The sequence below is a fragment of the Labrus bergylta genome, chromosome 9, assembly GCF_963930695.1.
Source record: "Labrus bergylta chromosome 9, fLabBer1.1, whole genome shotgun sequence".
NCBI lineage: Eukaryota > Metazoa > Chordata > Actinopteri > Labriformes > Labridae > Labrus > Labrus bergylta.
This window is the reverse complement of record NC_089203.1, coordinates 15,078,098-15,093,059: the sequence shown is the minus strand read 5'-3', so window position 1 is coordinate 15,093,059 and position 14,962 is coordinate 15,078,098. Positions and strand designations below refer to the sequence as shown.

General features: G+C 38.5%; 2 protein-coding genes across 3 annotated transcripts; one reads left to right on the top strand and one right to left on the bottom strand.

Moving 5' to 3' along the window:
* Positions 1 to 7,834: 7,834 nt before the first annotated feature.
* On the bottom strand, positions 7,835 to 10,872 carry si:ch211-175m2.5 (uncharacterized protein LOC568697 homolog). Of its 2 annotated transcripts, none has more exons than XM_065958504.1 (6): positions 10,716 to 10,872; positions 10,524 to 10,632; positions 10,245 to 10,421; positions 9,803 to 9,902; positions 9,111 to 9,241; positions 7,835 to 9,029 (listed from the first exon to the last, which is right to left on the bottom strand). In XM_065958504.1, exons 2-6 carry the CDS (start codon positions 10,575 to 10,577, stop codon positions 8,739 to 8,741), a joined length of 753 nt encoding a protein of 250 aa, XP_065814576.1. In that variant the 5' UTR covers positions 10,578 to 10,632; positions 10,716 to 10,872; the 3' UTR covers positions 7,835 to 8,738. The 2 variants fall into 2 exon arrangements, with proteins under 2 accessions (XP_065814576.1, XP_065814577.1); XM_065958505.1 differs by having other exon boundaries at positions 10,739 to 10,869.
* polr2g (RNA polymerase II subunit G) lies at positions 10,784 to 14,847 on the top strand. The gene is made up of 8 exons (XM_020637121.3): positions 10,784 to 11,259; positions 11,571 to 11,680; positions 12,219 to 12,378; positions 13,377 to 13,427; positions 13,531 to 13,596; positions 13,971 to 14,042; positions 14,158 to 14,191; positions 14,457 to 14,847. Exons 1-8 carry the CDS (start codon positions 11,248 to 11,250, stop codon positions 14,468 to 14,470), a joined length of 519 nt encoding a protein of 172 aa, XP_020492777.1. The 5' UTR covers positions 10,784 to 11,247; the 3' UTR covers positions 14,471 to 14,847.
* Positions 14,848 to 14,962: the final 115 nt, after the last annotated feature.

Sequence of the window (14,962 nt, the reverse complement as noted above, 5' to 3'; positions counted from 1 at the left end):
TTAATATATTTACAGATGTATAAAGGAACTAAATCAATCTTACAAACAAAGCTTTCCTGCGGGTCAACACAGCCAGATGCAATGGATTGTAACAAGCTGTTCCCCTGTGTTGTGTCTCCAACAAAATGGCTGAACTCAGCTACTAACTAGTCATGTGATATAATACACAATACTCAATACTTGAGCAGTCTGCTGGAGATGCGTTTCTTTGCTCCAGTGAAGCCATCTGTGACTTGAGTTCATCGTCAACGTAGAAGTCCCTGTGTATGAACTGCTTCGCATCTTCTCCAAACTCATCCTTTCCATGTAGAGCTGCCCGTCGTAGTCCGTAGATAGCGACCGCTGGAGAGGGGAGATTCCCGAAGACATGGACTTTCATCCTATACCCAACTACGTCCTTGGTGGTGTCATTGTCTTTGAACAGGAATCTGAGGAAGTTCCTGTGGTCCTCTCTGACGACAAAGCTGTGGAACATTTGCTCGATGTTTGCTATGATAGTTACATGCTCACATCTAAATTGCACCAGCACATCATACAAGGAGATGCTAAGATGTGAGGCACTGGAGTCGAACACAACTCTGATTTAGCCTGGCTTGCGGGCCAAAACTGGGAAGGTACCAGCATTCTTCCCCATCTTGTAGTTGCGGAGCCAGTTCAGCCTGATCTTGGTCAAATTTTTTCTTCATGAAACTCACAAAATGACTCTTCATTTCAGGCTTTCTATCAAGACTGTGGCAAAGGCTATTAAAACGGTTTACTGCCTGTTCTCTGTTGTTGGAAAGGCGTGGCCTTGATGTGTGAAAAGGTAAGGGAGCCACCCAACTGTTCGCGTCATTGATGTCATTGTCCATCAACTGAATAAACCGTTTGTCCTGAATGGAAGGAGCAACCTTGTTGTCATCCTCAGTTCTTTTGAAAATCTTGCTTCCCAGGGATTGATCTTCGGCATCCCAAAGCAGACCGTCAGAGAAAGAAGAGGGACGCTGGTGTCGAGTGCTAAGGGGTTCTGTACCTGTCATTACAGAGAGCTTCTCTTTCAACACAATGTGATTGGGACATGGGCTGAAATGAGAGTGGCGGCCATTCTCCAGAACATTGGTCCTGTATACACTGACTTTACTTGGCTTGTGAACTGAGCCTAGACAGACTTCTCCAACTACCACCCAGCCGAGGTCAAGTCTTTGAGCATAAGGGGCATTGTTTGGCCCATTACGTTGGTCTCTTACTCTGTGGACTTGTAAGACTTCCCGGCCAAGGAGGAGCAGAATCTGTGCATCAGAATCAAGTTCAGGTATGAGGTTAGCAATAGGCTGGAGGTGGGCATGGTGTTTAGCAGCATCAGTAGGTATTTCCAACCTATCATCTGGCATATGGTTGCACTCAATAAGTGTGAGAAGAGGCACACTGAGACTTCCATCTAAGGGCTGAGCAATGAAGTACCTCTCCTTCCTGACATCTCTGTGACTCCAGCACATGTGCGTAGAGTGTAGGGAGAATCTTCACCCTTGAGATCAAACAGCTCAAAGAACTTGGATCGAGCTTGAAACCTATTACTCTGGTCGTCGAGTATGGCATAGACTCTTATCCATCTCTCAGGTCCTCCTTTTGGATGTACTTTTATAAGGCAGATTTTGGAGCAGGAGTGTTAAGTCCGCCGCAAACTTCTGTGCATTTGGAGTTTATGTCAGGAGAAGTCTCTTCCTTTTCCTCCCCCCATTGATGAGAATCTGTGTAAAGGTATCCCTGGGTTACTGTGGTCAGCTGGTTGATTTGTGCTAAGAACTTTGGAGTCGCTGGCACGTTCTTTGACATAATCTGAAGTTGCATTCAGTCTACCCTCGACTGTCAGAAGGACATATTGCATGCTGTCTAGGTGTAACTGAGCTTCAGGGACATCAAATGACTGATTCGGTATGATGTGAGACTCATGCATTGGCCATGAGTGCTGGGAGTGTATTCTCGAATGGCATTCAACATAGTCGCTTGTCCTTTTCTCTCTGGAGTCATATGGAAGGGCCTTTATATCCTTGAACTTGTAGAAGAACTAGCAACAGACCTGGTCATGTGTGTTGTGGCGGATGCAGCTTCATGTTGATTTCCGCTGTTTTCCATCTTGAGTTTTGCTGTAAGCCTCTTTTTCGTTCGAAAACACAATGAAGCTAAAGGGACAATAACAGAGAGCAGCTTCTTTCTGTGATGATCTCGCTGTGACGCTGTTTTTTCACTATTCTGTCCCCTTCGTTTGTTAGGTCTGAACTACGTGACAGGTAGCTAAACCGATGTGATGGATCTTGAAAAGGTGGAATAAAGATTCAGACGTTGAAGTAAAGTTGAGGCTGTTTACTTGTTTGTCTTTGTCATAAAGTTTCCTTACAAGGTAATTCCAGACACGATCTGTGAAACTGAAAGAAATATACAATACAAGAAATGTTCATAATGTAAAAAAGAGCATGAAAAAGTTGTTACTTACTTATGTATACATACAACATAGGATATCTCTTTTTATCGCTCCATAAATCAGAAAATTTTCGATTTTCGCCATGTTTTTATGGATAAACTGTTATACAAATCAGGCTATGAATGATATATGAACTAATCCCTCAGTAAATACCTTCAGAATAAAGATATGAATAAAACTGGAAAGTTTGGTGTATGCAAGTGCTACTGAAGTGGAGATTTCTGTGTCAGAGTATGAGAAAAAACTCATTTTGAGAAAACGGACATTAAAGATTTGTATTGTAAAATTCCATAAATTCTTATTGGAAATGACTATTTACAGACACAATATATATTTTTTACTCTTATTTTAGGGTATATTTTAGTATTAGTTTTGTATTTATATCAAATGTGTTTTCCCCTCTAAATTAATTTCGTTTTTTCAAACTAAGAGACATAAACACAACGACTACTTGTCCCGACTAAAAGTTCCACTCGATATTCAGTTATTTCTAAGAGTCCAGCACAGTATCAGCAGTAAGCAGATGAGAGAGAGAGAGAGAGAGAGAGAGAGAGAGAGAGAGAGAGAGAGAGAGAGAGAGAGAGAGAGAGAGATATATATATATTTTTTTTTTTTTTTTTTCTCTGTTACTTATAGGAGTTCAGCACTGCAACATCGTTCCTGGACTCATCTTGAAGTCGCATATGTTTACACGCTCCTGCGGTACTCTCTCTGACACACACACGGCACTCGAGCAATAAACTGCTACAGAACCCATGATTCTGTGAATCTATATTTATTTTCATCCCTGACCCAGCACAATTCGGACAAATTAAATCTCAAAGCAGCTCATTCAATGGTGCAACATGAACAAGCAGCCACTGCTGTGTGGCATGCGCGTTACTTTTATATCTAAATCACCCCACCGGTTTCCCATCAACAGCTTACGTTCAGATGCGCTTCCCAAGGGGATTTCGCGGGGTAATGCATCACAACTTTTCCTTTTACATCCCCTTGCAAGTGACAACTGTTGTTTTCTTTTCATTGATTTACACAAAGACATTTTCATTAATTCCTCAAAGGTCCCGCGGAAAGCTAAACAAGGAAGTGTCAAAGTATACCACGTGATGCGTCTGAACAAATCACGTTATCAGAAACCAACATAAGCCAATGAGATTACGTTCTTAGCATTAAACCCCCCTCTGAACTTTCACGATTGGTTGCTGGTAGAAAGGAAGTGTCCTTATTTGGGTTACATAGCGTTGTGCAGGAGAGAGAGAGAGAGAGCTTTTCAGAGATATCAGTCATGACGCAGTTATACTGCACGTCGCATTAGAATGCTAACTTTCGAGCAAATTTCTGAGAAATCTAACACCGCGATCAGACAAAATGTATTAAAATAAACACATAAATGTATAATTTGGATAGTTTCTTTATGGTAATTTGAAACATTACATGTTCAGGGAGTGAACTAGCCCCAAATCTCAAAATTGACCAGTGCATAAAAAATGGATGTTTTTGCCTGCCGTGTCTTGCCTTAAACTTACAAACAAAGCTTTCCTGCGGGTCAACACAGCCGGATGCAATGGATTGTAACAAGCTGTTCCCCTGTGTTGTGTCTCCAACAAAATGGCTGAACTCAGCTACTAACTAGTCATGTGATATAATACAACCAATGAAGAGCAAGCAAAATTAAGCTGCAATACCTTACTCTACCACTAGTTAGTGCTTTAACTCCCTTCATGTACAAGGTCCATAACAGTCACAGCTTTTACAACTTGTCCAGTCTGCATGTGTCACAGCTGTGAGACGTTATGTTTGATCTCCAATATATAGGGCCTGTAGGGAAAAAATAGTCTCTGTTCTACATGTGAAATTGAATCAAACCGAATAAATGCAAATGTCCTCAGCTGCAAACACCATCCAAATACAGACACACTGTGTACACACATTAACTCAACAGTATGTACACATTTACATACTTTATAATCATGCACATTCTTAACAGAGATGACACTGGCCTCAGCCTTGTGTCTGTTCATGTGCTCATGTCCCATATGGGCTTCCTTGGTTAAATTCAGCCCTAATGACTCTTTGCATTCTCTTCAGTTAGTCACAAAGTGTGAGAGCATCCTCCTGTCTAAATAGAGCATCTAAGGAAAGGGAAAAGCCATCCCAAAATAGAATTTGTGATATAATCAGTTTGTTTCAGTCACTAGATTTAATTATTTCCACTTTTTGTTATTCAGGATTAATGTGCTGTTGCAAATTATATGTAGCTCGGTGAATTAATTCTCCAGAACAGATTTTCAACAAATCATATGATGTTGAGCTCAATGTTGATTTAAATGAAGGGTTTATATGTCCTACAATAACTGTAGGCAGCGGGTTCTTTGAGCCTATACTGTGGTTATTTTAATGCTTGTTTTTCCTGTTGAACTCAGCTTAATTGCAACTTGTAAAATAATAACTTTTATCTTCCTTATGAATCAGAGATGTTTAATCTGCTGTTAATGTTCATACAGTTGCAGCTCTTTTAGAGATAGGGGTATAATAACAAGAAATCCCATCATCTGTGTTTGAGTAGATGTTTCCCAACATGCACATCATACCTCCCTAAATACCACCAAGGTTCAAGACTGAGCACCCAACCTCCAATGTATCAAATGAAGAGAGAAAAAACTTATTTGAAGGAATCTGTTTCTTAATGACATCTTGTTGATTAAAAAACATTTTCCTCAGATACTGAAGGATATTAGCGTTTTGTCCATAACTTTAAAAAAAAGGCTCATTACCATGCAGTACCAACTGTTTCTAATGTCGTAACAGATTTCTATGATCTCTTCTCTCTGCTTGAGTTTTGCAGATAAACACAGAATTAAAACTGTGAGAGTTGTTGATTCATATCTTGATTCCTGGTATCTCTCACTGCATAATTAGTTTCCCCACTCATGCTTTCCACAAGTTACATGCACTTCTGAAATTTGGTGTGGGGTTAATCATTTTGCTTTAAATAAATTGTCAGAAAAAGAGAACTATACAAAAAGAGTTTTGTCACCACCAAGTAAAGGGAAAAAAACTATAGACACGAGGAGAAGAGGAAAAGATTGTCTGAAGCATAAAAGATGGACCGGTATCTTTAGAGAACCTTCATTCTTATGTAGCTGAAGTCTGAAGACTGTATAACAAGACATTTTCCTTTTGACACAATTTGAAAAACAGGAATAAATCCCCTTTTCTGTCATATTGGTTCTCAAAAAGTGAGTTAAGGGTTTCATTCTTTCTAGTTAAGGAGTGGTAACATGAAACATACTTGTTTTATAGAATGGGTAAAATATTTTATAATGGTTCATGTGTTTATTTTGAAGTCAGACAGGGGCCTTACTGTGTAGAGTTTGCATGTTCTCTCGGTCCATGTTCTCCAGCTTCCTCGCATTATAGTCCTAAGATATGCTAGTTAGGTTTATTGGTGACCCTAAATTGCCCGTAGCTGTGAATGTGAGTGTGGCTGCTTGTCTGTCTCTATACGTCAGCCCTGTGAGTGACTGGTGACCAGTCCATGGTGTACTCTGCATCTCGCCCAAGAACAACTGGGATCAGCTCCACCCCCGGGATACCCCAAATGGGAAAAGCAGTATAGATAATGGATGGATCGATTGCATCTCTCACTTTTTTTATTCAGCTCATATAGGTTCTTTCATGTTGCAAAATACAAAACTTAGAGCAAAAAGGCACCATGAGGAAAGATAAAGTATTTCCTATTGCTCTCTATAATGCCATGTGACATGTATGCAGTGACTTGTTTTATCTGTGTCAGGAGAATAAAGATACAGCACAGAGCATCTAGACTCCTCTTTCAGTTTGCGACAGGAATAAAACCTTGTTGATTTTTCCATCGATGCACCAATAGGCTACTAAAAGAAATGGTTGAGAGCTTCCACCTGAAAGCTGTTAACCTTGTTTTTATGTTTCATGATCAATCACCACAAACAGAAGATTTCTGGAATTGTCCTGTTTTTTTTCCCACTGGTCTGTAGAGCGAGATGACAGCACATGAGTGACTACAGAGCAGCCTTGTCTTGAGCCTGTTGTCTCCTTTTAATACAGGAGACAGGGGGTCAGGAAGGTTGGTGCTTAATGAGGACCTGTAATAGTACACAAGCAGACCGTAGGACATATGACACTTAATCAGGGCCATGAGGACATGAAAGGACAGGACAAGCCTGGGAGGAACTGACCTTTAGAAACATCAATGGATTCATTTTCACTCAGTCAACAATGTGTCTAAAGCTCTGTCAGAGGAATCCCTGGACTGAAATCTGTTAAACAGAGCTCTGGTCACAATCAATAACATTTTCTCAAGTTTTATTATCTTAGATATTCAAGACTGCCGAGTTGTTTTTGAATGTGTGGGGAAAAAAGACACATTTAAACTGTTCAACTATCTGTTTACAGCTCTGATGTCTCTCGCACATGCATGCAGAAGTAACGTCAAAGTAAATCGCCTGGTGCTGCCTGGGCTCAGGTTTGATTTGTAAACTCCAAATTAAAAAATACAGCACAGATACAAACTTCAGGAGAACATGTTGTGAAGGGCACAGAAATAAGTGAGGAGGAGTGATTAAAGATGTCTTCAGTAAAAGATATGAAGCCATAATGTATGATCTGAATTGTCTTTGGAATCAGAAATCTTGGTACAAATACACTTTTTTTTTTCAGGTTTAAACTTTTATTAGGTTTAAAATCACATTAAAAGAACAAAAGCTGTAGGACAAAACTTTTTCAATATAGCATGTTGTGTTGGCTAATGTCACGCAGATGGGGGGCTCCAATAATGGGGTACAAGATCACATTTGTTCCTTTCCCTTAATCTGTTACAATTAACTCATTAATGACCTGCTACTAAATCTAAATGTGTCTCCGGAGTGTAAGTATATCTGTGTGTGTGTCTGCGTGTGTGTGTGTACGTGTGTGTGTGTGTGTTTATATTGGTATTTGTGTTGGTTCTTTTATCCATATTGAAACCTTTAATGACCACAGCTATAAAAAATTGGTACAAATGTTTTGGAAAATTATTTCTGAACATACATTCAAAAAACAAATACCCCCCCCCCCCACACACACACACACAGTTGTTTGAGAGAGAGCTTTTTGTGAAAAATGTAAAAAACCTGCTAATCCTTATGACTAGTGACTAAAAATACAAAAAAAAAAAAAACGGGCACTGTGGCCTCATAGCTTTGGAAATTTACAAGTGTTTTGTTCTGGACAGTAATGGGTTAAAGTCAGTCCAATGTGTATGAATGTGGCGCCATCTGGTGGTGATACTATTATTATTTATTAGAAATAAATTATTCCTGAAAAAACCCTCTATTTTTTCCATGGAAGTCTCTCAGGTCACTTTTTAACAAGAAAAATATTGTTTATTTAGAAGATAAAGGGAATCTTTACAGAAGCAGCTTTCTTTTAGAAACTTTAGAACACAAACTGTCATTGCTGTGAAAATGTGACACTTATTTACGCTCTCATTTGAACACAGTGTTAAAGAAAACACAACACAAAGCACTTTCAGGAAAAAACTACCAGTTTGTGAGTTTCATTTGATACATATTTCTGAAAGATTGAACACAGCTGTTTAATTGTTGTTAAATATATTTCACATAAATCCAAAAGATTGACATTTAACCCCTCACATGGCTTCTGTCAAAAGAAACAACAACAGCCTTTATTGTTGGTACTGTTATTATAATTGCCCTGCACCTAAGTGACATGTGTCACTACACTCTTTTAAATGAATACAACCCAGAATGTCAAATGTCAGTCAAACAAGCAGACATAATATTATCTTATATATTAAGGACTTAGTCAACAATAAAACGGTTTCTTGCCCAACAACAAACATAAAGAGGTACACAGATACTCTCTCATGTGTCTTCATCAATTAATTCACATCAACACACACAAATTATGAAGAAAACTTTGGGAGATTCACAACATCCACATTTTAGGGTTTAAGTGCAAACTGGATTGCTTGGAGATGAAAAGTATCTAATTTATAAACGCAATCATAAATGTCAACTCCTGCATTCACATTGATCACAGGACACAGCAGTGTTTAATAACTGCTGTCTCATACCTGAGGATCTGATAATGCATCTCATGAATGTAATAAGAAAACATCTGGTTGTTTACGTCAAGAGAAGGAGACAAACAGAACTGAATCTTCACCTTTTTGTTGCAGTGTGCACATAATGCATGTGTAACACACGTCCTTTGACATCTGCTAATCTCGTCCGTTAAATTATTCCTTTTTCTCTTGCCCGCTGGCCTTGCTCTTGTCCCGTGGTACTCTGCCCATGTTATAAAATTCTAAGTTTGGCCTCATGTCGGTGAGGTGGGCCATCCGGTTGGACAAGGCAAAGAATGCAGCGATGGCGGCGATGTCCCAAGCATCCTCGCGGTCAAAGCCCACTTCCTCCAAAGACTGGAAATGCTGCTCAGTGATGGTGTCACAGCGACACACAGCCATTGCAAAGTCCAGCATGGCACGCTCCCGAGCTGACAGCTCTGCATTCTCATAGTTTACAACAACCTGGGTGAAGATGGGGGAGGACCATGATTAGAGTGAGTGTCAAATGTATGTGATTTATATTCAATTTATATAAGATCATACCTGATCAGAAAGAGTTGGTTTCTTTGAGTAGATACGATGCAGTGCACTGTGGGACACCACACAGTAAAGACACTTGTTGTGGATACTGGTAGCCACTACAATCAGCTCTCGATCTGCCTTGGTTAATCTGCCTGAAGACATAACAAATTCACTTTCAACTGTAAAATCACACAACATTAAATAAAAGGTACATAGTAGCACAGAGGTAGCTGTGGCTTGAACACTATCCTGTTCCTTTAAAAGTTTGTGAGGTTTCATTACAGCTTGCAACTTTCTTTCTTTATGTATCTCCCTCTTTCCCGCTGTCCAACATGAGGCGACTCTACTTGAGGTGTCTGCCTGGTAAAAGGCAGTGTTTCCTTGTCACTGTTACTTTGCTAAGTGGTGCCAAGTGCTGTGCGCATGGTGGATTAATGTTGGGTCTTTGTACATAATAAAACAAAGACTACGGTTTAGACCTGCTCTCTTTGTAAAGTGTCTTGAGATAACGTTTGCTATGAATTGACGCTATATGAATAAAGACTGATTGATATGAGAATGAAAACTGATCGCTCATGATGCACTTGAAAAAGAGGTCTGAGTTCTAAGTTGAACATGCCTCCTGAAAAACAAAATCCCAGTGTGACACATGAGATGATACTTTACTGAGTAGAACACATTAGTCACATTAGTCATTAGTCACAAACACACACCTGTCTCTTTGTTCATGAGTTCATTGTAGTAAGCGAAGAAGGCTCTGAACTCTGCCGGTCTGTGAGAGAGGACTTTGAAGACGTTGGGCAGAAATCCCCCCTGTAAGAAAAGGTTAAGTTTAGTAGATAGCTGAATCAAAGTAAGCTTGTGAAAAAAGAATTCAACCAAGTTTAATGCTTTTTTTTTTTTCCTTATTTTTTTCCTTATTTTTTCTTTTTTTTAAATCTTAATTTAATTATCTTTTCTCTCTTCGATTTTTATCTATTTTTATTTTATTTCATGTTGTATTCTTAAAAAATAAAAATAAAATTATATATAAAAATTTGCCAGGATGAACAAAACTTGTGATGAAATATGACAAGTTGTAATGAAGTAAAACAGCCTGCAATAAAGTATTTTTTTTTAAAAAGTGTAATGCCTCGTGTTAAAAGATATCCTTACTTTCGACTCGACTTCTTCCATAAGCTCAACTATATCGTAAGGAAGGTCTTTCATGTAAGGAATCGGATAACGACTGATTTGCTCCGGTGGAGGATCACTAGAGAAATGTCTGATCCCGGCCGCCGCCCCCGCTGCTGCCGCCCTACCGCGGGACACGGAGCCCGGCCGGAGAGACGCCTGGAGGAGGACGGGACAGTCACATGGGTCATTAAGAAGCAGAACTTCAAACAAGTCAAAATGATACAAAAAAAAAAGAGGACTGGCTATTCAACAACTTACGAGCTGTGTGAACACAGTGGGACGAAATAACTTCGAGAAGAGGTTACACGCCATGTCAGTCAACCCGAGGAAGTTTTGCACTTGACGAAGAAGAAGCTGCTCACAGCGTCTGATGTGGAAAAAAAATAAGAGCGTCACTTTAAATCACCTCATTCTTGGTAAATGTTAGCAAGTTATTTAAAGCTACTGTACCGATATCACCATGTATTTTTTACCACGTATTTTATCTCTTATGTTGTCAGGAACCCTCCCTTTGCTTCGAGATGTCAACAGTGTAGTCACACAATCCAACCACAGTGCAGGACTGAGTCACGCCTGCCCTGTGTCTCCGCCTTCATGCTCCCCTGTTATTATTCCTCCTCGCCGCTAGGGGGCAGACTGTGTGTGAAATAGACGGCAGGGTTTCCATGATTAACCCAATGTTTTTTTGTTTTTTTTTGCCTTTATTTCATCATATAATAAGGTAAATGGTTTGGATGAAACCTGGAGGTGTATAGGGACGGGTATTTATGGGGTAAGTGCAAGGGGTCGCTCAAAACGAACCAAGAACAATACCTAACAAATAGGACCCAGAGGGCACCCGTGTGCACCGGAAGTGGTTTCATCTGTTGTTTTTTTTAACGAGCGGCAGGTTTTTCTCTCCTTCATTCAGCACAAGGGTTTTTTATTTTATTTTATTAAATAAGTAACCTTATCGGAGAAAGGACCGAACATTTCAACAGAAATGTTTTACCACGTAAGAATTTGTATTTCCCTCCTTGTTTTTGGATGCTTATTACAGTGAATTGATGTTTTGTTTACCAATTTTTGCTCGGCATGTTTGCAGCTTGGTTAGCATTGCTAATGAAGCTGAACTAAACTTAAAAACAAATCCTCACATTGATAAAGTGTTGTTGCTTTACATTATTACATAAATTCCACAACTTCTGCTCGTCTTTGTATCGGATACTGTGAGGCAGAAAACTTATGTTCAGCTTCATAATTACTTAAAACATTGGTATAGCTGTTTTACTCTTCTCTCATAGTTCATGTATTTTATGTTCTTAGATTTCTCTGGAGCATGAGATCTTGCTACATCCGAGGTATTTTGGTCCTAATCTCCTCAACACCGTGAAGCAGAAGCTTTTTACAGAGGTGGAGGGAACCTGCACTGGGAAGTGAGTGGCTGATACTGTTTTTAAAATGGTTTAGACTAGAGGTTGTCATTTGTTTACAAAGTGAACTTGATTTTTAGTGACTTGTGAAATAAGGTTGGGGCAAATATAGGATTCATGTGCATTTAAATTAAATTCAATGCAGAGATGTAATTAAACATTGTGAGGGATCACTAATATTTCTCTGATAGAGGATAAACTAAAAGATAATGAATAAGTTAAAAACAAACATTCCTGTTTTCATTTGCCGAAGGGTTATTTCTGTTATTAGAGATCATGTGTTAAGTGATTATAAAAATATGCCTAGGTTTTATTCATTTTGAATTCTTAACACTATACTGTGAGTTTTGACTTGGAGTAAACTATGCTATAAAAATACTCAATATGGCAATAGATCATATTAGAAACTGTAAAGTCATTGGTGTGAACATGCTAAGTTATACATTCTGCAGTCAAAGGTCTGTATTTAAAGGCTTGACCTACACATGTTTTTTATGTATGTATGTATGTATTTGTTAATGTATTTATGTCTCTCCTTTAGGTATGGCTTTGTGATTGCAGTCACCACCATTGACAATATTGGGGCAGGTGTAATTCAGCCAGGGAGAGGGTTTGTCCTCTATCCTGTCAAATACAAGGCCATTGTATTCCGTCCATTTAAAGGGGAGGTGGTGGATGCAGTGGTCACTCAGGTTAACAAGGTGAGAGATATTAGCTGTTGGCCTATCACCACACTTCCCTGCTGCCCTCTAGTTTATACTACTGTAAATCATAATATAATGCAGTGATTCCAAAACTTGGGGGCAACCCCTTGGGTATGGGGTCTGGAGTCTGGAGATATGATGGGTGGGGGGTAGCAAGGCTAAATGCACACAGTTCTGCACTTCTATCTAAAAGTGGACAATGTTGTGCATTAGCTGCCAGGAAAATGTAAGGATTAACAATGAATCAACACAAAGAGGCAGAACTGCTTAAACAGAAACAAAACGAGTCATATCTGTCCCTTTACCTGCAGAACGGGGGTTAATGAAGATAGACCACAGTGTGTGATGTGCCTTAAAATAGTATAATTTAATAGCATGAAGCTGAAAAAGTTAAGATGGCTTGGAGATGTCATATCAGTTTTCTTCTTCTTTTAAAGCAATGAAGGAAATGAAGTGGCTGTGTCACTCGTGTTAGTTCTTCGTGTCATACTGACGTTGCAAAAAAGTAAATTTTGCAAGCAATTTTTAAAATATAGGAATTTACACAAGGATGAGCCTGATGATGTTTGTGTATGTGGTTGTATATTTATATGTTGATGTTTATAGTGGGCATCAGGGGCAGAGCTTGAAATAATTTTCATCTTCCAAGGGGGGCAGAAAAGTTTGGAATCACTGATGCATTACTCAGTGACACTTTCTAAACATTGTTATTGTATAAATTATTAAGTTCAGTAATTGAATTTATTATTTGCTTAAACAGAAATGTTCTGTATAATGTATGTTAACAATATGGAAACATTGCCAAGATTATTTTGCTTGTATATTTTATTGACCAATCAAGTCACATGAAATGTTTTACCATAGAAGAGCACATCTTGAAACTTTATAACATATTTGTGTTTCCAGTGAACATTTTTTTAACTTTAATTTATAAATGATAGCAAACAATATCCTTCTTGCCCTTCTAAAGAATATTATTTCACTCTTTATTTCAGGTTGGATTGTTCACAGAAATCGGTCCCATGTCTTGCTTCATCTCTCGCCACGTGAGTCAGCTTCTCATTTTTAGTTGTTCACTGAATCAGTTGACTTTGATACGCTGATTGATTTCAGGTTATTCAATTCTGACGAGAAACTTTGTATTTACAGTCCATCCCATCAGAGATGGAGTTTGACCCCAACTCTAATCCACCTTGTTATAAGACAGTTGATGAGGTAAGAAGTTCCCTGTGTTTTTTTAAACAACCAGCAGCAGATTTATCAAATCATTTTTGTTAAATAATCTAAATGTCACATTCACCAAATTGTTCCCTTGCTTAATATTGTTACGACCTAATAGGCAAATGTAAAACGTGTCAAAATCCAGGTTGTATTGGTTACACTGACTGGTGTTGAATTTACTTGTTGGGGAGACACAAATGGTAACATTAGGTCTGAAATACTTTGCACTAAGAAGTAAATTTCCCCGTTGTGGGATAAATAAAGGATTATCTTATCTTAATGACTTATACTTAAAGAAGATGCTTACTGCTCTTCTGCTCCTGTTTGAAGTTGTGCGCCTAAGGGATGTTTTCTTTCCCTCTTACAAGGACATTGTCATCCAGCAAGATGACGAGATCCGGTTAAAGATTGTGGGAACAAGAGTGGACAAGAATGATATTGTAAGTATTGCATTGTTGTATTGTATAGTGTTGCACACTCTCATGTGCAAACATTTCCTCTGGTGTTAAGTGATTTTACAGTTCAATAAAAAAGCCTTTGTCTTGTTTTTTTCAGTTTGCCATTGGATCCCTCATGGATGATTATCTGGGTGAGTACCATTTTTTTCCCAAAGAAAAACAGGTGGTAGATTTGTTCATTAGGTGGACAGGAATTTATACATATCCTTACATAAATCTATTTGATGTCAAATTTTCTTCAAACTAAGAAAGACCCAGTTTGACACAGGTGTTTTTCTCTAGTGCATTGATTTAGTTATGATGTTCTCATTTTCTGTTGTATGACCTTAATTATGAAAATGTCTTATTTCTGTGTTGTGATGATAGTAACACTTGCGTCTTGTACTCTATTTCCAGGTCTTGTGAGCTGATTGGCCACAAAAGGAGCACATTTACACAGAACTGTATATCTACTAGCTGAGTTTTTTATTTTTTTGTTAAAATTAATATCTTTCTCTCTGATTGGCAGGGCAGGTAGAAGCCCAATTACTTAATCACTTGACTTACACACTGTACAACACACATTTGTACTATTTGTTATGTTTTTGACCTGGCATGGAAAAATGTGAAGCCAGCAGAATGTGTGGCTGAATGAAAAGCAAAGATAGTATAGCCCACATTTTTTTTCTTTTGTTGCTAAAGTTAAGTTCTTTAATTTCCAACCTATTTCCATTCCAACTATGGTGTTTTTTTTTTGTTGTCATTTTTGTAGGTGAACTATGTAATAAAACATTTGTATTTGTTCATATAGCTTTGTATCTCTTCTGTGTTTTAAATATTCTTTGTCAGATTATTCATCTTTATATTCAGAGACTTACGTAGCTGAAAGCGCACGCTTTTTCAATTGAATGTTCACATATTTA

Excerpts from the sequence above, each read along its gene's own strand:
- si:ch211-175m2.5 (XM_065958504.1), bottom strand. The coding sequence starts at position 10,577 with ATGGCGTGTAACCTCTTCTCGAAGTTATTTCGTCCCACTGTGTTCACA. Across the intron at positions 10,422-10,523 it reads CCACTGTGTTCACACAGCTC|GCGTCTCTCCGGCCGGGCTC; the intron begins GTAAGTTGTTGA and ends GTCCTCCTCCAG. Across the intron at positions 9,903-10,244 it reads TGGAAGAAGTCGAGTCGAAA|GGGGGATTTCTGCCCAACGT; the intron begins GTAAGGATATCT and ends CTTTTCTTACAG.
- polr2g (XM_020637121.3), top strand. Across the intron at positions 11,681-12,218 it reads GAGGGAACCTGCACTGGGAA|GTATGGCTTTGTGATTGCAG; the intron begins GTGAGTGGCTGA and ends TCTCTCCTTTAG. Across the intron at positions 14,043-14,157 it reads GAGTGGACAAGAATGATATT|TTTGCCATTGGATCCCTCAT; the intron begins GTAAGTATTGCA and ends TGTTTTTTTCAG.